The following is a 22766-nucleotide window of genomic DNA, read 5'->3' on the forward strand; positions in this document are numbered from 1 at the left end:
GACCCCAGACAGGTGTGGAGGGGCATACAGACTATTACCAACAAAGGATGTCCTGTGACATCTGTCCTGTGACACTCAGATGCAGGGCTAGCAGAGGAGCTGAACAGCTTTTTTGCCCGTTTTGAGTCTCAAACACTGCACTCAGCCACACCATTCCAACAACCACTACAACCCACACCAGACTCTAGCAACCCCCCACTGACTCTTGAGACACAGGATGTGAGGCATGTGCAGTAAACCCCAGGAAGGCTGCAGGTCCCAATGGAGTACCTGGGAAGGTGCTCAAGGCATGTGCCAAGCAGCTAGCGCAGGTCTTCACTGGCATCTTCTTCAACCTGTCTCTGGAACATCCCACCTGCTTGAAATCTGCCATAATCATCCCCATCCCTAAAAAGTCACCCACAACCAGTCTCAATGACTGCCGTCCAATTGCACTAACCCCGGCACATCAGAACCTGTCTCCCCCCCGCTCTGGACTCACACCAATTTGCATATCAGACTAACAGATCCACCGAAGACACCATAGCCACTACTCTCCAAACAAGTACTGAGTCACCTGGAGCAACAGGAGAGCTATGTCAGAATGCTCTTCACTGACTTCAGCTCAGCCCTCAACACAATAATACCGGACATTTTGATCACCAAGTTACTCAACCTGGGGCTCTCCCCACCCACCTGCTCTTGGATAAAGGACTTTTTAGTCAACAGATCCCAGCGGGGGAAACTGGATCCTTGCCTCTCCTCCTCCCACACTCTCAGCACCGGCTCTCCCCAGGGCTGTGTACTAACCCACTACTCTACTCCCTCTACACATCTGAGTGCAGTCCTGCCCACCCAGAGGACATCATTATTAAATTTGCTGATGACACAACGGTGTTGGGGCTGATCACAGGGGAAAATGAGGTGGCCTACAGAGATGAGATCCTGAAACTGGGAGAATGGTGTGCATTAAACAACCTGGCACTTAACATCACCAAGACCAAGCAACTCATCCTGGACTTCAGGCGGAACAAAGCTGCCCCTGCCCCCCTGCCCATCAACGGTGAGCGAGTGCAATCCTTCAAATTCCTTGGCATCCACATCTCTGCAGTTCTCTCCTGGTCAGTCAACACCACGGTGCTAGTCAAGAAGGCCCAGCAGTGGCTACACTTCCTAAGGGTGCTCAGGAAGGAGCAACTAAACACCCCACTGCTGGTGACCTTCTACATATCCATCGTCGAGATGGATGCCGTGTGGCACGCTAGCTCCACGGAGGCAGACAGGAAGAGACTGCAGAGGTTGGTAAACACAGCACAAAAAATCGTCAGCTGGCCTCTGCTCTCCTTGTCTACCATCTATAACTGCAGTTGTTTCAGCAGGGGCAGAAACATCTTTAAGGATATCACCCACGTCGGCTACCATCTTTTTAACCTGCTGCCCTCTGGCAGGCGCTTCAGATCCATATGGGCCAGAACAAACAGACTCAGAGATAGCTTCTTCACCATACTCTGTCTCGGTGCTGTGTATTTATATTATGTGTATAGTTATATTATTGTATAGTTTTTTATAATATGCTAAGCACTTGTACACTTTTATGGAGCTGTTTTAAATCTCATTATACTGTGCATAATGACAATAAAGGCTTTCAGTTCAATTCAATTCAATTTTTGATACCTGTCAGTTACAATTATCTTTTATTTTGTCTCCTGATTTCCTGGGTTATCATTATTGGTAAAGACTTACCATGGTTCTCAGCCGGAAAAGGGTGGAGTGCCCACCCCGGGTCGGGGATGAGTTCCTGCCCCAAGTGGAGGAGTTCAAGTATCTCTCTTGTTTGCAAGTGATGGGAGAAGGGAGCCGGAGATCGACAGACGGATTGGGGCTGCAGCTGCAGTAATGCAGACGCTGCACCGGTCCGTCATGGTGAAGAGGGAGCTGAGTGTAAAAGTGAAGCTCTCAATTTACCGGTCGATCTACGTCCCTACCCTCACCTATGGCCACGAATTGTGGGTAGTGACCGAAAGAACGAGATCGCCGTTACAAGCGGCAGAAATGAGCTTCATCCGAAGGGTGGCTGGCCTCTCCCTTAGAGATAGGGTGAGAAGTTCGGCCATCCGGGAGGGGCTCAGAGTAGAGCCGCTGCTGCTCCACATCGAAAGGAGCCAGCTGAGGTGGTTTGGGCGCCTCCTGGGTGAGGTGTTCCAGGCATGTCCCACCGGGAGGAGGCCCCGGGGCAGACCCAGGGCACGCTGGAGAGATTATATCTCTCGGCTGGCCTGGGAACGCCTTGGTGTGCCCCTGGATAAGCTGGAGGAGGTGGCTGGGGAGAGGGAGGTCTGGGCCTCTTTGCTTAGGCTGCTGCTCCCGCGACCCGGCCTCGGATAAAGCAGCTGAAGATGGATGGATGGATGGACTTACAGCACTGTGTAAAAGTCTTTTTTTTATATATTTTTCTCAGAAATTGCAGTGAAACAAGTGCAAGCATACATAGAAATACAGGACAAAAGACAAAAACAGAGCTTGTACAGTTCTAATACACTTGAACCTTTATTCTTTAACACTTGTGTGGTGTTCATATTTTTGTTACTCAGCCAGTGTTCATGGGTCTGGTGGACCCGCTAGAGTTTTGGCTTTCCAAATTAACACTATCAAACAATTTTATGTTAAATTACTCAACAGATGTTTACTTCATCCCAATTACAAGCCATATGAACAGCAAACATGGTTATTTTTTTCCCTTTACCTTTGTTAGATCACATTTATGAATTAATGTGCTTCTCGTTTTTTTTGTGTTTTTTTTTATAAAATGTTATAAAAAAAAAAATCAGTTATAATCAAGTGGAGTGAGTGGAAAGACACAGCACATTTACACGTGAAGCAATATGTTTCACAACTAAATGGGATCAGCAGCTCATCAATGGTGACATTAGGCCCAGGGTTGTAAAACAGGGGGAGGCGGTGCACACACTTATCCCACACTGTCCTGAATGGCAGCTAGCTTGTCTCTCTGCCGTCGAGCTGGTCTGTCGTCTCGGTTATCAAAACGGATAATCCTGGAAATTTGGTGGAAGACATTGATGCATGGAAAGGTTCTTGCCGGTTTCTGCATCCCACAGGGATTCTGTGGATTCCCCTTTGGACCTGAAAACTCCTGCAAGGATAAGAACCCCAAAGTAGGCCTTTGGGGTTCTTAGATGAATTTGGTCCATCTCCTTCCACCTCTCTCCAAAAACACACCTTCCTTCTAGATTACTGCAATCCAGAATAATTTTCTGGATGGAATCTGGGATGAAAAGCTCAAATGAAGACTTGATGTCCTGCACATGAGTAACTGTCAGCCGTGTTGGCCCTGGCTTATCACAGTAGCAGCTCTGCAGGGTGGCTCATTTCTTGGGCAAGAATGGTAAATGGTAAATGGCCTGTATTTATATAGCGCTTTACTAGTCCCTAAGGACCCCAAAGCGCTTTACATATCCAGTCATCCACCCATTCACACACACATTCACACACAAGAAGACCATTCAATTTCACCAGTTATTGACATCCATATTTCTTCACTTGCTGTCTGGTGGGCTTGTTCTGGTCCTGGAGCTGGCTGCTGATGGGGCACTCGTCTTCATTTTGTTACTAAATGGTGCTCAACCTCATCCTCTTCTTCAAAGTCACTGTCAGACTGAATTTTCAGAAATGTGAAATATTCTGAAACCTCTTTGTCAACATCATCATCCGAAGCCCCTCTCTCTTCCAAAATCAATTGGATGGCCCTCGCAGCAGATAATCTTTTGCCATCTTGATCAGTTGTGATAAGGAACCACACTGGCAAAGTCTTATTTATAGTATTATGCCCCTAATTTGCAGGTGGGACAGGGTATGAGAAAATAAAATTTGGATCCCTCAAGAAAGAGGGTAAAATGTGTGGGAATGTAAGAGCAGACGGTGTTGATAGTTGAACTTTCAACAATGTTGCAACTTTGTGCGGGAGCAGAAGGGGAAGAAAACACTATCAGCAGCACCAGAGAGGAGGAAGACAGAGTGTGGGAACACAGGACCTACACTTTCAACACTTTTATTAGACCTGGGTCCAGTGGACCCGAACACCTTGTATGTAGTGTAAATGCGTGGGGGGAGGTACAGAAAGTCCAACAAACAATAAATTCTAGCATGCAAAAACTTCTATGAATATTTGTTTGCAATGATCATTGCTGTCAACCAGTTTATCACTGACAATGATGACGATGACTAAAGAAATCTTCCTCTCTCCTTATGTGTTCAAGATAAGAAAACATTGCATATGTTGGTAAAAAACCAAAAAAAACCAAAACAAACCTAGACTGTGCAACTGAACCTGTGAACAGGATGAGTTGCACAGTAAAATGACCAAAGAAGTGTCATGTGTAAGAGCACTCAAGTCAGTTGTTATGTAAGTTGTAACTCTACTTGAAGTGAAGTGCTTTTCCTTAAAATATTAGATATTTGTTCAGCCACTGCATAGAAGAAGAATCTCTCTGAAATGTTCGCTAAAGAATATGAGACGGTTAAAGATTGCACACTGTAAAAAATAACACATGAACAAGGAAATAAACCTAAAACTTTTGTATCTTAGGATCTGAATGCAGCACGCAGAGACTAACTACACAATTCACATTCCTGCGCCATGAAATTCTTTTGACTCGACTCAAGCCTTTGACATATGAGAACGTGACAGTAGGTGAGAAGAAAGTATTATACATTTCACTTCTCCTTAGCACCCATTCATATGTCAATCACCTGAGCCTGGCAGTTAAAAAACAAAACAAAACAAAACAAAGTGTAGGTGAAATCTTCAGCCTACCTGTGGACATTTTAGTGCTGTATGAAAAGCACTGTGGCTGGAGACTGCTAGTACATAAAAGATTCAATTACGGATTTAATACTAAGGCTTTAAAGAAGTTGAGTTTGAAACTCTTGTGAGGTTTTACAAGGATGAGAATGTGACAGGGAGCCCAGTTTTTATTGTTCAGCAAGGGCAAACAGTAAATGCCTGAGCACTTTACCCCCCCCCCCCCCCCACTATCACTTGAGCTGATCTCGAAACGCAGGTGTGTCTTTGGATGGTGGGAGGGAGTTTGGCAGCCCCGCTAGTATTCAGCTCAGTTTGAAGAGTTTCAGCTTTGCAGCTTTGCAGAGGCATCATGTGCTCTCCGCTTCCCTTTTTCTCCCTGCTACTGATCTGCGCAACAGGGTCATGGGCGATGGATGTCACAATGCCCTTTATGGAGTACCTGGACCAGGAGCAACTGGTGTGCCTGAAGTGGGGCTTTGACAATCCAGCAGGTGACATTACATTCCAGCTGGCGGTCAACACCACAGGCTGGGTGGGTTTTGGTTTGAGCCCGAATGGAGACATGAAAGGATCAGACATCGTCATAGGAGGAGTTGGATCCAGTGGAAGCTACTTCTCGGTTAGTTATGAAATAATTATAAATGAGCAGCTGTTGTATTTTTACTTATTTAGTATAAACAGCTGGAAGCTTTCATCCTCATTCATCTTGTTTAATTTAATTTTGTGTTTTGGTTTTCTTTTCAGTTTCATATCAGTTGTTTTAGTTTGGATTCTATTGAAAATTATTAATTTTTGTTTAGTTTTTAGATTTGCATAGTTTTAGTTTTTAGTGTTACTGTGTCCTGTTCGGTATTTGTCAAGGACAGAAATAGAAAAAATAGATACAGCGGTGTGAAAAAGTGCTTGCCACCTTCCTGTTTTCTTATTATTACATGGCCCTGTGTGAAAAAGTGATGGCCCACACCTTGTTAAATCACAAATTAACTGTGATTAACCACATGTTATACAAAGCTGAGTTCAGTGTCACTGCCACACCCAGGGATGATTACTGCCAGACCTGCTGAATCAAGAAATCACTTAAATGGAACCTGTCTGACAAACTGAAGCGGGCTAGGAGATCTCAACAAAACATTTCATGATCCAAAGAAAAAGCTGAGAAACAAAGTCACTGACATCTATCAGTCTGGAAAGGGATATAAAGGAATTTCTAAGGCTCTGGGGCTCCAGTGAACTATGGTGAGAGCCATTAGCCACGAAAGGAGAAAACTTGGAACAGTAGTGAAGCTTCCCCAGAGTGGCCAGCCTACTAAAATTACTCCAAAAGTGCACTGATGACCCTTCCAGGAGGTCACAGAAGAAACCAAAACAACATCTAAAGACCTGCAGACCTCACTTGCCTCTGTTAAGGTCAGTGTTAAGGTTAGTGACTCCACTAAAAATGGGGCTGGGCAAAAGTGGCCTTCATGGCAGAATTCCAAGATGAAAACCACTGCTGAGCAAAAGGAACAGAAAGGCTCGTCTCAGTTTTGCCGGAAAACATCTTGATGATCCCCAAGATCTTTGGGAAAATATTCTGTGGCCTGATGAGTCAAAATTAAACTTTTTGGAAAGTGTGTATTCTGTTACATCTGGTGTAAAAGTAACACAGCGTTTCAGAAAAGGAACGTCATACCAACAGTAAATTCTGTGGTAGTAGTGTGATGGTCTGGGGTTGTGTTGCTACGTAAGGGCCCGGAAGACTTGCTGTGGTAAATGGAACCGTGAATTACAGTCATCTGCTCGTGACCTCAAGCTGAAGCACACTTGAGTTTTGCAGCAGGACAGTGATCCAAAACACACCAGCAAGTCCACCTCTGAATGGCTTAGGAAAAACAAAATGAAGACTTTAGAATGGTCTAGTCAAAGTCCTGACCTGAATCCGATTGAGATGCTGTGGCATGACCTTAATAAGGCATTTCATACTTGAAACCCCTCCAGTGTGGCTGAATTACAACAATACTGCAAAGATGAGTGGGCCAAAATTGCAGTTGTTGCTGCTAAGGGTGGCCCAACCAGTTGTTAGGTTTATAGAGAGGAATCACCATGCAGGTTTTGATTTTCCCCTTACTAATAAACAGCTTAATTTAGAAACTGCATTTGTGTTTACTTGTGTTATCTTTTTCTAATATTTAACTTTGTCTGATGATCTGAAACAATTAAGTGTGACAAACATACAAAAAAAAAAAAGAAATCAAGACGTGGGCAAACCCTTTTTCACACCACACAACTTTTGTAAGTGATCTTTCAAAAGGACACACCTAACAGTGCCAGAGACTAATGTCTGGCTTTCTGCTGTTGTTTTTTTCCATTAGGATCGATACGCCACGGGCAACTCCATGCCTCTAGAGGATGCACAGCAGAGCTACACTCTCCTCTCTATGCAGGAAAATGAGGGGCAAACCGTCATGACCTTTAAGAGGCCTATTAAAACGTGTGATGATAAAGACTTCCAGATCACTGTAACTATTTTGTTGCTTGTTTCTTTTCTTTCTTTTTTTTCTTTCCCCTTATCACAGTCTGCATGTGTGGGATTAGTGTGACACAGCCATCACAATTATTATTTTTATTTTGTCTAATGAAGGTTTTTTGGTTTTTTTGTTTTGTTTTACAAAATAGTTCCCATAAAAACATAAAAACAAACAAGTGAATCATGCTGAGAAGAGGTGCAACGTTTCTCTCTTCATACCACATCTATAGGTCTCATATGACACCACAATTAGACTTTGTTGTCTAGGCCTGAAACACAAGTTAAGTCTCTTTGTTGTACCCTTTTCTCTGTTTTCCTTCTTTGTTGCCATAGATGTAATTCTCTGGCTAATGCTCAAGTTTCACAGTCTACAATCTGCAATTCCAGTTCTTTTGTTAGGCTCCCCGGGCTTTTTTTCCTCCACACATTGCCCTGGGTTTCCAGAAGAATACAATGGCATGATTTCATTTTGAACACATGAAATGCTACACAGTTCCTAGTAACAAGACTCAAAGACTATAGTACACCTTTGCAGTAGCACAGAAATCTACACAGTCAGCGCATTAAACCACTTTATGTAACATGTTAAGTTATTTTACAAGGTATAAAAAGATATTAATAATCAGAAACGTCTCACAATATCACCTTCCACAAGAATGTATATATTACTGTATTGCTTCTATGTGTAAGGGATCATATTGCCTGACCTAAATTACCATCTCTCTCTCTCAGGCTCAGCCAATCAAACTCATCTTTGCCTATGGGAAAACAGATGAGATCTCTTACCACGTGTCCAGACGAGGCACCAAAGAAGTAAATCTACTGCACTATATGCCAAAGTCCATCCCAACCAACTCCAGCTATCTTAGTGCTACGGTGGACAACGTAAGAATTACTGACAATAACAGTCAGATCAGAAATATCGTATTGTTTGTTGTTTATTTACCTTTATATTTGTTGTTTACAGATCATAGTCCCTTCCAACACTACCTACTATCACTGCAAAGTTATGCAGTTCCCAAAGTTAAATACAAAACATCATATTTACCAGGTAAGCATTATTTCTTTATGTTTCTGTCGTCACTGTTCTTTCATTTGTGTCTGATTGGGTAATTAAAATGCATATAAAAGCACACCCACATTGATGTATGTGTAAGCATAAATAAACTACCGTAATAAAAAAAGTGTCACAACAAAGTAGACTTTATGAATTTATATGCTGTCATTGTGATTTTTATGTTTATTTCAACCTCGTTCTCCTAATTTACCTCAGATCGAGCCCGTGATCGAGCACCTTGACCTCATTCATCATATGCTGCTGTACCATTGTCCCCCCAAAGTGACAGAGCCTTATGACAAGCCATGCTACATTGGAGACATAGGAGACAGCTGCTTTGGAATAGTGGCTTCTTGGGGAGTGGGAGGCGGGGTGAGAGAGACTGTACACTGTAAACCTAAAGAAGTTAGCAGAAGTTTATTAACTTAACAGTTGGACCTTATCAGAACTCCAATATTTTGATTGCATTTGACATGTACCTTTTGTCTAAAATAAAAGTAAAATTGTTTAATAATTGAATTCATAAATATTTAGTAACAAGAACTTAGTTTTCGTTTATGACTCCCGTGTGAATAAGCTGACATAACTTACGAGGAACGAGTACAACAGAGTCACTGTTTCAGTTTAGCAAAACTCAATATTTATTGTTCACTTTTATAATCGTTTTTTTAAATAAACAAAAGTCAAACATCAACTTTGAAAACTCAAAAACAAGTCAGACAAAATGTAAAGTTTATTTATATTTTTATATGTAGCGGGTACTTAATATCCAAAATAGTTAAAGTTCATCTGAACTGACTAAAATGAGAGAAAATATTGGATTAACTTGAGTTTGTGGGACTGTTTTTTTTTTTTTTTAATTAAATTTACATCACATCATTTTTTTCTTGTGTGTGTTATTTCTGTGCCAGTGTTACATCAGTTCTCCTACAATTCATCTCTAAATCTTCAGGTGTACGAGCTTCCGGAAAATGTGGGAATTCCCATTGGAGGAGAGAAGAGCGATGCATTCTATAGGCTGGAAATCCATTACAATAACCCAGAGAGGAAAGAAGGTAAATAGTGAGTTCATTAAAACTAAGGACAAGTTAAAAGAGAAATATGACCCCTTGACCTCTGCAGTGAGGTTGCCGCATTGATCTGGATTATTTTAAAGTGTCACTGAAAATTAATCCAGAGTTGTTCAAAATGTTCATCTTTCACTATGATGAAACATTTCTGGCCTGATAGAAGCCTTAATTTTTGCCACAAACCCCTTCAAACACCATTTTTGGTTTTAACCTTAATTTAACCAGAAAGGAATAATTTTGAGATTTAGAAATTATTCTGAAAGTGTCTTGGACTATGTGGCACGGTGGTTAGCACTGTTGCCTCACAGCAAGAAGGGCGTGAGTTCAATTCCACCATCAGGCCAGGGTCTTTCTGTGGAGTGTTTGCATGGGTACTCTGGCTTCCTCCCACAGTCCAAAGACATGCAGTTTGTGGGGATAGGTTAATTGAAAAATCTATAATAATGCCCATAGGTGTGAACGTGAATGGTTATCTGTCCCTGTGTGTTGGCCCTGTGACAGACTGGCGACCTGTCCAGGGTGTAGCCTGCCTCTCACCCCATGACAGCTGGGATAGGCTCCAGAACCCCCCGTGACCCTGAAAAGGATAAGCAGAAGCAAATGGATGGATAGATGCCTCAGACTAAAACGGGTAGCATTAATCTTAATCTTACATACCAACGCTGGGAGAAAACCGGCTCCCAGCTAGAGTGGGGGGCACCTGGGGAGCCATGTTTAAATACTGCGGCACAGATGTGTTATGCTGTGCTTTCCATTGCCACCACCAAAACACCCAGTTAGGTTGGCGATCTAGTTAAAGTGTTGAGGCACTTTGACACCCAGTATCCAACTATGTTTGTCAAAAATTTAATATGCTTCCTATGATCTTGAATTTATTTACTTAACTTTAATATCATTATTATTATTATTATTAGTAGTAGTAGTATTTGACTGTTCTTTTTCTCTCTACAGGCATTAAAGACAGCTCAGGATTAAGATTACACTATACTGCAAAGCTACGGCAGCATGATGTGGGCATTATGACTACAGGTGTCTTACCAGGAAGCGTGAAGTACGATATCCCTCCAAAAGCTAACCAGTTCCACACCTACGGCATATGCAACACTGCTTACTTTTCAAAGGTATGCACCTCTGCAATATGGATTCCAAGATGTATTTAAAAAGTCTGTAAAAGTTTTTTTTCTCCTTCCCATAGTTTTTGAACCCTGTGCCTGATCTTCAAGTGTTTGCTGTGTTCTTGCACACTCACTTGGCTGGGACGAAAGTCAGAGCTGGCCACTTCAGGTAAAAAACAAAAAAAGGCAGACTCTATGCAGCTCAACAGCAATCAATGTCGTCTGCATGAATTTAGAGTTGATTTTCCCGGTGCATCCCACTGCAGAAATGAACGACAGATAGATTTTTTGGGCATAGATGAAAACTACAACTTTGATCTACAACAGGCTGTCAGTTTGGGAAGCATAAAGACAATCAAGCAGGTAAGGGTTCATTACTTCCATGCACATTTATGAACACAATAGAGAAAAATGGAAAACAATTAGCTGTCTATGGTTTTTTCCTTCCACTACAGGGGGATGAAATTGTAGTGGAGTGCACCTACAATACTACCAATCGTGCTTCAGTCACTAAGGTGGGTTAGTAGTGTATGACCTTGTGTCATCATATGGCTTGAATGAAATCAAGACTGCCTGAGTGAAACCAGAAAAAAATGTAGCACAAGTAATCTTAAACAAACAAGTGGTTTACTAGTTTTTGCATCCATATCTTAGAAATGACATGTAATGCACAATGTTCAGCTGTGATTATGACTGTTAAATATGTACTGCTTCCCATAGCAGCAAAATCCTTGTATCAAGAAGCATACAGATATGAACACAGTGTTCCTTCCTATTCATTATAATAATATCAAAAGATATGTGATCTGTAGTGAGGATAGGGAGTCAAGCGGAGACCTGGAGGTGTGCTCTGGAGCGAAGATGAATAAAAAGAAAAAATATCTGTAAATGAGAGGGAGACATTTGTAACGTGTGAAACTGCAGGGAGTAGAGGTAGTGAAAATGAACTAGCTTAAACACCTGGGGTTAACCAGGAATAGAGGGCAAGTGGGGTGGAGATGAGTGTCAGGAATGATTTGTGATTGAAGCAACAGTGAAAGGGAAAGTTTACAGGATGGTAAACCTTGAAAAGCACAATCTTCAAACCATACATCATAATGAGGCCTGTTGTCATGTATGGTTTGGAGATCGTGGCTCTGACAAAAAGAAAAGAGCTGGAGCTGAAGATTCTATTATTTTCATCAGGAACCACACTGGACAAGATTAGAAATGAGTACATCAGAGAGGCAGCTCAGGTTGAACAGTTTGGAGACAAGGCTGAGATGGTTTGGACATGTGCAAAGGAGGGACAGTTGATTTATCAGACAAAGGATGCTGAAGATGGAGCTGCCAGGAAGGAGAACAAGAGAAAGACCTCAGAAGAGATGCAGAGGGTTGGTGTGACAGAGGATCCACTGTGATGACTCCTAAAGGGAGCAGCTGGAAGAAGAAGATCTCGCAATCATTTTACACCATGAAAGCAAGTTAGACTGCATTGAATCTCTAATGCATGCTCCTTTCAGATGGGGTTAGCAGCTACCAATGAGATGTGCCTTGCTTTCCTGTTCTACTACCCTGTGATCAACATCACCTCATGCGTTAGCATTCCAGATACCAAAGGAGTGCTGATTGACGCAGAGAAGTAAGCTCTGATGCAATGCTTCAGCCACCCTTTTGATTTTTTTCCCCATACATATGCATTTGAGTAAACTAGCTATATACTGATTTTTGACAGAATACCCATGGATAAGATCACTGAGTATGAAATGATGTTAAAGAAGGCACCGCAATATCAAGCAATCATAAACAGTAATGTAAGTATCAGTCTTAGTTATTTGATACTGTTCTTTTTTTCCTGTGGGATTTAATCAAATGTTTTTGAAGATTAAAAGATAGATACTGGCACCGACAACACGTTATATTTTATTATTTATAGGTTATATAAAATGTTTATATCAATAAGCTTGTTTCTTTACAACTTCAGACATATAGTGGCTGGGTTATTAAAGTACAGGAAATAATATGAATGTGAACGTGATCCCATCATTAACATTTGACCTATTGTTTTTGTTTTTTACATGTATTTATTTTTATCTAACATTGTTTCCTCCTCTACATCTGTTCTGTATTGTTGCCATTTTGCATTTATGCTAAGCATCTTTGGAGTGTTAATTTTTATAATAATATTTGACTGGCCAGTAAGCCAGGCTTCTATACTGTCACACACATCTATGCATGCGTATTTAAGATTTTATAAATGGTTCTTATGGTTTATGATCAAAATATGATAAACACAGCATAATCACAAAGTTGGAGCTTTTATTTGTCTTTCTCTACAGTATGTGGCATTTAAGTGGAAGTCACTGACAAAAAAAGCAAGATATTTCATTGTTTTTTAACTGCAGAAAAAAAGTGTTATTGTGATTATCTTTTTTTTTATTTGCAGCACAATGCAAACCTTTTCCCAAATGGCACTGTAAGGGATCTGATGAAGACACCTGCTGCTTGCCAGATTAGAAACACTTCAAACAGATTCAGCACATCCTGGATTGTGAATCTTGCAGGAATCATACTTGTGCTACTCTGGATTATATTAATGTAGCCCAGGCATTGGCAATAGAGCCAGTTCCAATCCCTATAAAGGAAGACAGAGTTGTTCAAATCTTTACTGTATCGACATTACATCAGATTTTCCAAGCTTTTGGTTTCTCTTTTTATGATATCATTTATCTTTCTTGTTAAATTTTAATCACAGTCATTTTCTTTAGCACCTGATTGATTTTCATACTAAGCACAGGGACAGGGATATTTACATTACACATATTAAGCCATTAATACTGAAGCACAACTTCAGTTTGTAAGCTGGGATACTGTCTCTACCACAGCAGCTATAAAAACATTTATTGTTTCTGAAATGGCAATAATAAAAGTTTGCATGATTTTCAGTATGAATGCAGTTTTTTTTTCCTTTATTGCATTACTATTTGCTAATTGAGTAGATCAGAACTTTCTGTATTATTAAATCCAAATGTTGGTTGTTAAGATTAACAGTTAATTACAGATCAAGTGTACATGACATAATATGCTTCCCATGTTGCACAAAAAATGACTTTCTGTTTGGTGACATATATTCTATTGATTTAATGTCTAATTGTTAATTTCTGTGTTTAAAAAAAATCTGATCACTCACGGAATAAAGAAATTCACCGGTAGCAAATTGAACTGCCATTCCCGTAGACAAAGATTACAGTTCAGTTGCTTTCCTAAAGGGGGCGCTCTGATTTATTTGTCTGCATGTTACTGACTGTGCAGTCAGAGAATGAATGTGTACGGCTAGCCGGCTGGTAGCTTCGGCAATGTTGTCAATATCAGAATGATATCGCAGCGGGACAGAGGAGAACTTGCTCGGTTTTATACTGTTACAGATCCCAAGAAGCACCAGAAAGGCTACACTGTGTACAAAGTCACTGCAAGGGTAAGTAAATAGACGATGAGCACTGGGAAGGCTAGGCTAATGCTAGGTGTCAATAGCTAGCAGTGTTAGCCAAGCTGTTATGATTATAAAGAGACCCAAATAAAAACGTCAGGTTAACCGTGTGGCGGTGAATTAAAAGTGGCGACAGCTTTTGAGAACATATGTGTAGCTAATGGGCACATTCATACCCTCTCTTGTTTCAAAATACATGCTTTCTATTTGCTAACTTACACTGTCGATTTGAAGCGAATTGAATGTGACCCAGAGTTAACCCGGGTGTTAATGGTTTGATGCTAAACAACTAAGTTAATGTTATGTATAGTGTTGTGATACACAGATATTCAGGAGGTGGCAACTCGTTCTTTTGTTTCGCTACATTTTCAGCTAACAAAACTATTTAACACTTCTGTGTTAAAGCCGAAGTACTTTATGATCCGCATGTTGAGCAGAACCGAAACACAATACGTGTGTACGAATGAGGAGGAGGCAAGTGTAACAGTGAAGTAAAAGGTGGATGAGTTTAAATACCTGGGGTCAACCATCTAAAGCATCTGAGTGCAGGCTGGGTGGAGTGGGTGGAGAGTGCTAGTGGAGATTTCTGGCAGGAGGATAGCAGTAAATGTCAGAGGGAAGGTTTAGAAAGTTGGAGATTAGGTTTAGGTTTAGGTTTGGAGACAGTGGAACTGACAAAAAGAGAGAAGGCAGAGCTGAAGATGTTAACATTTTCATTGGTAGTGACCAGGATCGACAAGATTAGAAATGATTATATCACAGGGACTGACTAGCTTGGGTTGTTTAGAGGCAAGGCTGAAATGGTTTGTACTTATGCAGAGGAAGGATAGTGGATATATTGGGCAAAGGGTGCTTAACTTAGAACTGCCAGGCAGGAATAAAATAGGAAAACTACAGGAAAAAATTAATGGATGTAGTGAAGGAGGACATGCAGAGGGTTAGTGTGACAGGAGGATGCTAGGAATAGGGTGAGATACGTAGAGCAGCGTGCCTACTGATGATTGAGTTTATCTGATTATTAATCAGCACTTATGCGATCACATTGCTACATTCGCATTGTAAAAACTGGACTGGGGCAGGCTGAGTGTCTTTGTCTGGCTGCTGTCCTTGTTATGACTCTGGGTGATGTCTCGTTCTAACACTCGAGACTTCCGTCACTGTACATAATGCCGTCATTGTGACACTCAGAGCCTTGTCCCTGCTCATACTTGTGACAGCCCTGCAAGGAAGTTGCTCTAGCAAGAGATAGGGATCACTCACATGGATTTTCTCTTCTCCCTCTTTTACACAGATAATCTCCAGGAAGAATCCAGAGGATGTCCAGGAAGTAAGACATGCAGCTTTTTTTCAATCCATTTTTTGAGTGGTCAATGCTTCTTTACCTTTGACAACTGAGAAATACCAAGACAAGGGCTACTGTATTTCTCATCCAAAAATAATGGCAAGGAGATATTTCAGTTTCAGATATTTCGTTTTACTCGTTTTAATTCATGAATTTCAGAATCTGGCTTTATGGCTTCTTTACACATTATATCCTGAAACCGAAGCTTAGGTCTTTTAACCAGAAACATTGTGAAATGTAGTTTACAGATAATTAGGCCTACACCTGGAAACTTGTTCATATCTAACTTTTGCACTATTTATTTTAATCTAAATGCTTACTATCTATATATGCCTTGGTATGGACAGAAATCCACCGAAGTTACTCATTAATTATTCTGCTCATTTTACACGGTTTTACAGAGTATTTAAACCAACCATACTTGTCTGTGTTGTGCATGCATGCTGTCTTACATTTCAAACACACTGAGGAATGCAGTTAAGCCCACAACCAGTGCTAATGCAACAGGCATGATGTCAATTACTGTATGTGTTTCTAAGAGACAGAGAGATGTTTTGCCAGAAACACACATACCTCCATTACTGAGTAATCTTCCTGTTTGGAGGATGTGATTGGCCTAGTTTTTCCCCACACCATCCAGCAGCCTAAAATTTCCGCACACCACAGTAGCATCTCAATATGTGGCCATTATGCTTTTCTTTATTCCACTAAGTAACTGCTTCATTCTGGTTGTTGTGGCTTGTATTTAAAGTTTCGAAACACAAGATGACAGCAAAATGTGGACTACATTGATTTATGTTTTGGCCTAGTAGCAGTCACATGAGGGAAAAGTCTCTGGAGTTAAAGGCTGTGGAGTACTCTGGTTGTTATGTTAGCTATTTTTGAGTTTAACAAGATAGCATTATCGGTGACAATGAGCTTGCATTTACAAACAAGTAGAAAATCAGCTGCTTTTGTTCAGTCAACGATAATAATCATAATCCATTCAATTAAAGATAGATAGATCTTTAAACCCCAAATGATTGATTTATCTGTGTCTTCTGTGTCTGTCTTTCTGTAGATAACAGTGTGGAAGAGATACAGTGATTTCCGGAAACTCCATCAGAATCTCTGGCAGCTGCACAAGAATGCATGTGGCCAATCAGAGCTGTTTCCTCCCTTTGCTAAGGCCAAGGTCTTTGGTAAGAAGATGACTTTCTCTATTCCCCTGTGTCACACATTTGCCCTAAAATTATCCAGAGCGAAAGCTTGTCTTGATTGACAGAATTACTCCTCTACAGTTTTGTTCTTCTGTGAGATTTCTTTCGATTCTACAGTACCTCATCTTTGAGTTGTTGAGATTTTGAACAAAGAAAAATGTGAATGTTAGACTCTGTAGTAGGCGTGCAACTAAAGATTATTTTGTTAGTCGACTAATCTGCCAATTTTTTTTTTGATTAGTTAATCGGTCAACAATTATTTCAATAACTCTTATTCCCGCTGTTACCCTGTTGTCTCGTCCCAAAGCAAATTAAAATAATGACACAGGAAACAAAGGATTTTGAAAATAATCAAATGTGTTTAAACATTACTCAAGAGGAACTCTGTGAGAATAAAAATTAAATAAATAAAAAATTAGGTAATACAAATTAAAGTGTTAGTAGTATTTTGGCAAAAAAAAAGTTATGTGCAAATAGGAAACTAAAAATGGCTTCTGTCCATAAGTTTAAATAAAGCTTAAAATTAAATCATAAAGATTTTTTTTCCAGTCCAAAATGAAAAAAATTTGCAAAGTTCACAGATGATTTAATTCATGAATGCACGATTGCAGTGAAAATGCTCTGGACTGTTATCTTTGAGATGATGTCCCCAGCTGCTGATAATCATGCTGAGGATCCTCTCTGTCATGACTTCAGTCATTTGAGAGGTGCAAGAGCCTCTTCTCAGGACAAACTCATCTATACGCCTTTGCTTAATACTAGGAAAGCTGAACAAAACAGAATTGGAAATAAAACCAAATCACAAATTTGGTTTTATTTCATAGTTTCTCAGATGGTGTAGTGATCAATACCAATTACACTGTTTAATCCTGATATTGATGTGAGAAAGAAACTAGGAGACAGTGTAGCTACTGCTGTTTAATGGTTTTCTATCGCATTTCACTTACTAGCCAACAAAACTGAAACAGTGTTCGCTTAGCAAGCATCATCCATGAAAAGTTTCCGACAGGTAAGCTAATATAAACATTACTGTACACACATGAACACAAACAAGGTATTAACGCAATGCACTAACTTGACTGCTTAAAACTGACCCATTCAGAGTCGACGTCACAGCTCCAGGGTGCCGGTGTTGTGTCAAAAACTGATTTCCAGATTTTTCCATGCGTTTTATATGTAACGTCTTTAGTGCATGGTTTTAGAACATGATGCGTCGAGAATAAAATTCCACGGTGACAAATTTTCATAGTTGAAGTCATCAATTATATCGACGCATCGTTGCAGCCCTGCTTTGTAGAGATGGATTTGCCCACTTCAGATAGCTTGGTGTTATTATACTGTAAGCAGGCACTAGTTATAATAAATACAGTATAATCACTTGCGTAATGGAAGCATCACTTATGTATGTTTTTTGCATCTGTGTGTGCCTGTCGTAGGTCGTTTTGATGACTCGGTGATTGAGGAAAGAAGACAGTGCTCTGAGGATCTCCTGCAGTTCTCAGCTAATATCCCTGCTCTTTACAATAGCCAGCATATCCAAGATTTCTTCAAGGTATTCTAGTACACATTGACAGAAACACAAGAATAATCGCAAAAAACTTTTGACTGAATTATTTTTTATTGTCCAGGGTGGTGAGGTCCATGACGGCTCAGAGCTCATTGGACCAGCGGAACCCTTTTCTGAGTTCCTGGCTGACACTCTATCAGACTGTAGCTCTGATGGTAGGGTTGCACACAGAATGTCTTTCCTGTTATTAGTCTTCCTTTCAGCTTAGGTGCTGATTAGTAGGTGCTAATTCAAATTTGCTTTGCGATGTCTGGATATGTTTTTCAGTTCAGAGAGATATCAGTGGGGCAGAAGATTTGACTCTCACATCAGAGTATGGAGGTATGTACAATAAACTTGCACACTTTAAATATTTTGGGATATATATGGATCTAATAAATGGTGAGTGTAAAAAAGAGTCAAGACAGGATGGAGAGGGTGAGCATGGGTGATTTGTGACAGAAGAGTGAAACTAAAGATTTATAAGATGGTAGTGACCAGAAGAGACAGGATTAGAAATGAGTACGTGAGAGGAAGAGCTGAGATGGTTTGAACATGTGCAGAGAAGGAATAGTGGACATTTTGGACAATCAATATAGGGCTGCCAGGCAGGAGGAAAACGGGAAGACCACAAAGAAGGTTCGTGGATGTAGTGAAGAAGGACATACAGAGGAGGATACTAGGGATGGGGTGAGATGGAGAGACAGGTGATCTACTGTGGCTACCCCTAAAGAGAGGAAGATGATGATGTAGTTTTGTTAAAGGTTTATGTTTGTAGCTGTCCGTTATGACTGCGGGATTCCTGTTATTCCTAGGCCCATCCAGTGACAGCGACTTGACCTCCCTTGCGGTGGACACAGACTCTTTGGCTGAGTTGGATGATGGCATGGCCTCAGGTCACACCTCCCCAAACCAGCCACAAGGGGGAGCCACCAACATTAGCAGCAGCTGCAGCCCTCGCTTGCCCTCCCTGCATGTACGTCGCACTCCATCACCTGCCCCGGTCCCTGCCTCCTCAGCCCCTAACCCAGAGGTTAGCTGGCCAGGTCGAGCACCGCTCTTCCCCAGCAGTCTGAAAAAATCCACTGGCGGCAACCTTAAGGACGTTAATTCAGACTACTTGGACAAAGCCAGTGAGCTCATTTGTTTTGCTGTCCAAAAGGAGAAGGAACAGGACTACCAGGCAGCTTTTTCATACTATCGCAGTGGAGTTGACTTGCTGCTGCAAGGCGTGCAAGGTTAGTTTGACCAAGAGCTCAATAAATTTCTATATGGTCTCATAGTAGTTGAGTGACACTTGGGCTCAGGAACTTACCTAGAACTCTTGCTTTGATGTTGTAGACTGGCAGTTATTGAAATGCAGAAAAAGCATTGTCCAGAAACCGTCCAATTTGTTAAAATTTCACTACAAATGTACCTTAAAAAGGATCTATTAAGCATAAATGCGTCATTTTTACTTTGTAAGCCATTTAAATTCCATGCTTTTAACTTTAGACTCCACTCTATTCGATCTACTTTGTTAAAAAAAATATTAATTACATTTTTTTCTTTAGGTGAGCCAAGTGCTACACGGCGAGAGGCCGTGAAAAAGAAGACTGCCGAATATCTGATGCGTGCAGAGCAAATATCTAGTCAGTATCTGAGAAGCAACATGGGTCAAGGGTCAACACAAACAGTGGTGAGTGGGAGTGAAATGCTGGTTCATAGGCTTTCTGTATTGTATTACACAAATGTTCTTTATATGCATGCATCTACCAGGTTCCTCACACGCACTGCAGTGAAAACATCATAAGTTTGTGAATGAATTGATTAAATGATTAAAGGAAATAAGTTTATCTTTTTGAATGAATGATTTAATTGCATATGTATGAAACACTGAAAGGTTTTTCTTTTCAAGGCCTTTGGGGTACAGTGCTGCTCTTCTTTGAACAGAGGAGGGCAGCAGAGTCCATCTGAGGAGCTGAGAGCTTACAGGGTGTTAGGGGTCATAGATAAGGTATGCTTTCAATTTACAAGTGTTGCATCCTCCAAGCTGACTGTATGACTTCATTTAAGTGTTGTTTCATTCACCCAATCACCAGTTTGCCTTTTTTCTACCAAGTAATTTTTTAATGAAAACACATTTCATTAAAATACACATTCATGTAATTTGATAGCAGAATTCTCACAAAATAATTACACTCAGGGCTAGCAGACATTCGTTAATTTAATGATGACTTCAACCCAGAGTATGGATGTTATCCAACTCCAGATTTCTCTTCCTTGTGTGTCCTTTACTTCTTTGACCATCTCTTTTATCAGGGGTAATAAAACACAGTAGATTTACTGGATGTATGGTAAGGGCTGAGTGTGTGTATGTTTAGCATCAGTTATGACTACCACAAGGTCAGTTTGGGTTGCTGGTCCTCTCAACCAGCTGCCGGCGAAGCAACTTCTCCACTCAGCCATGAAATGACTTGGCAAGCAGCTCAGAGAGCGACACACAACACTGAATCAATGATGCTCATCCTACACACTCACTCAGACACACGCACACACAACAACAAACCCTAAGGAAAACGTTGACACAATACCAACATGTATAACTCCACTGAGGTGCACTCAAAATACACAATATGTCAGAAGTCTTTGAGGCGTTAAAACAAAAAAAAAAAACCTCAATCAAAGATGAAGTTATCCAGCAGTGGTGTTTTCTTTCCTCTTATCTATTTCCACCCCCTCCTCCTTCCTCCTTTTACTTTAAATGGGGACAGCGGGGACAGATGGAGAGAGGTCCTCACCCTGCTGCCCCCACCAGCACCGCCTCACCCACCCCTCCTATCTATCTCCCCCCTTCCCTGATGTTTGTTTCTTAATTATATTAGCACCCTGGCTAGCACCGCCACTCTGTTTACTCACTGCTCCATTCATATCCATTTAGCCTGCACCTGTTTGGTCCCAGTCAGGGTCACATGGAGAGAACGCACTCTCAAAACATACACATGCACCACACACACACACACACACACACACACACACACTGGGTCGCACACATATGCTCAAGCTCTCCCCTGAGACAGGGAGGGAGTAAACGAGCGATGGAGATGTCAGAGAGGAAAGGAGAAATGAGGAAGAAGGGAGAAAATGAAGATCTCAGGAAGGAAAAAGGGGGGAAGTGAAAAAGAACAGGGAAATTAAATGGGGAAAAAAAGGATTTGCTTTCCCTTTCTGTTGACATCTGACAGTTTAGTGATGACACTGCTAGTAATTACTGCCTCTGTCATGACAAATTGCATAGCTCTGTGGTGACATGTTTTAGACAGCACATGTTCTCTAAAATTGATGCTCAGTCTTGTATATAAACAGAGTTATAAGTGACTCTCACTTTGTTCTGAATGTTTTTTTAAGGACCAAGGAATGGCCAGATTTGCTAGAATATTTCCAAGAATATTTAGGTCTTTTATATCCTTTAAAGCTCTGTTGATTCTTGTTTTTCTGTATAATATCACTGAGACTGTTTGGTTGGCACAACAGGATCTGACATAGTAGTGTCAATTTAGTGTAATTTAGGGGCCTGCATTAATCTCTTACTAAACCTTATGTGTGTCCTGACCCGGTCATTAAAAAAAAAAAAACTGCTTTGGAGGACATAACCACTACATCATCTTAGTCTGCATATGTCTCTTCGTGTCCTGCAATTAATGGTACTCTTCTATTGCAGGTTCTTCTGGTCATGGACAAGAGAACACAAGAGACTTTCATCCTGAAAGTAAGTCTAGTGTGTGTGTGTGTGCGCGCGCGTTATGTTGTGGTGTGGGTTTTTTGCCCTGCATCCTCCTCGTCCTGACTGTAAGTGTGAAGTGTGCCAGAAGCCCCTGTGTGTGACTGGTGTAATTGATTCTAATGGGCCTGTCCCTGTCAGCTCCTCTGCTCTCAGGTGTGAGACGTGTGCCAGATGCCAACGCACCGCGCAGGCATAAATGACTACACACACGCGTGCGCACACGTGCATGCATGCATACACACTCTCACACCCGATGTGAACTTTACATGTAGCGCTGATAGATTTGTGTGGCTCTTGTGCTGTATGTAGCTTGATGAATCCGGTGACTTTGGGTTGCCACAGGGCATAACTAGCACTTGGTTAATGGGAAGTTTCTCCTTTGCCACATTTTTTTTCCTCCTATTCATGCACACTCTTTTCTTATCTTCTACTTAAATGCTTGTTATTTGAATCAGTGCATATGTTCCCTTTAATGACTCACCTCTCATCTTTTTTTTCTTTTTTTTTATTGCAGGGTTTGAGGAAAAGCAGTGACTGTGGGCGGACGAAGACGAACATCATGCCTCGCTCTGTGCCCCACATGGTGCAGCTGAGAAAGTTTGTTGTCTCAGAAGACACAGTTTTTCTTCTGCTGCAGTATGCTGAAGGTAAGGGACACATTTCAGTCTCATCTGTTTCATCTTCCCTCATTTGTCTTCTTTACCTCCACCTCTCTTTTCCCCTCCTTCTCCTGACTCTCCGGTCTCCTGCCCCTCTCTGTGCCCTTGTTCCAGACAGATGTTTGATAGAGATGGGTGTGTGTCACAGGTCATTATTCTGAATACCAGGTGGCGCCATGCTTCATTAGCTATGCCAACACCTGGGCATCCTTACATCCCACTCACTCTAGGATGTGTGTGTA

The 22766-nt window shown here is 41.1% G+C and overlaps 2 protein-coding genes across 3 annotated transcripts in view; both read left to right on the plus strand.

Annotated features, from left to right (window-relative positions):
* Positions 1–5055: 5055 nt before the first annotated feature.
* Positions 5056–13622, plus strand: moxd1l (monooxygenase, DBH-like 1, like). Its single transcript, XM_086263808.1, has 13 exons — positions 5056–5420; positions 7153–7299; positions 8040–8192; positions 8275–8358; positions 8581–8736; positions 9317–9419; positions 10386–10555; positions 10630–10718; positions 10816–10912; positions 11005–11064; positions 12052–12170; positions 12264–12342; positions 12975–13622. The coding sequence occupies exons 1-13, from the start codon at positions 5151–5153 to the stop codon at positions 13128–13130; spliced, it is 1683 nt and encodes a 560-aa protein (XP_086119934.1). The 5' UTR covers positions 5056–5150; the 3' UTR covers positions 13131–13622.
* A 218-nt stretch (positions 13623–13840) lies between these two features.
* The window catches only part of rps6kc1 (ribosomal protein S6 kinase B1), a 28526-nt gene continuing 19600 nt past the window's right edge, over positions 13841–22766 (plus strand). For both annotated transcript variants that reach the window (XR_015125022.1, XM_086264042.1), the window contains exons 1-11: positions 13841–14003; positions 15307–15342; positions 16418–16538; positions 17993–18108; positions 18185–18278; positions 18391–18444; positions 18918–19340; positions 19656–19780; positions 20000–20098; positions 21803–21850; positions 22380–22512. Coding sequence is in view for 1 of the 2 variants with exons in the window: in XM_086264042.1 (XP_086120168.1) it covers positions 13902–14003; positions 15307–15342; positions 16418–16538; positions 17993–18108; positions 18185–18278; positions 18391–18444; positions 18918–19340; positions 19656–19780; positions 20000–20098; positions 21803–21850; positions 22380–22512 (1351 nt within the window). In the remaining variant the exon portion in view is untranslated. The remainder of the gene's footprint in view (positions 14004–15306; positions 15343–16417; positions 16539–17992; positions 18109–18184; positions 18279–18390; positions 18445–18917; positions 19341–19655; positions 19781–19999; positions 20099–21802; positions 21851–22379; positions 22513–22766) is intronic.

This window comes from Aulonocara sp. 'chitande type north' Nkhata Bay, linkage group LG15 (assembly GCF_057382095.1).
Source record: "Aulonocara sp. 'chitande type north' Nkhata Bay isolate Kocher_YH1m ecotype deep benthic linkage group LG15, A_spYH_male_GT1.1, whole genome shotgun sequence".
NCBI lineage: Eukaryota > Metazoa > Chordata > Actinopteri > Cichliformes > Cichlidae > Aulonocara > Aulonocara sp. 'chitande type north' Nkhata Bay.

Bases quoted from the DNA above. Each gene is read 5' to 3' on its own strand.
- moxd1l (XM_086263808.1), top strand. From the start codon at position 5,151: ATGTGCTCTCCGCTTCCCTTTTTCTCCCTGCTACTGATCTGCGCAACA. The intron at 5,421-7,152 runs GTTAGTTATGAA...TTTTTCCATTAG, and splicing joins CCAGTGGAAGCTACTTCTCG to GATCGATACGCCACGGGCAA. The intron at 11,065-12,051 runs GTGGGTTAGTAG...TGCTCCTTTCAG, and splicing joins ATCGTGCTTCAGTCACTAAG to ATGGGGTTAGCAGCTACCAA.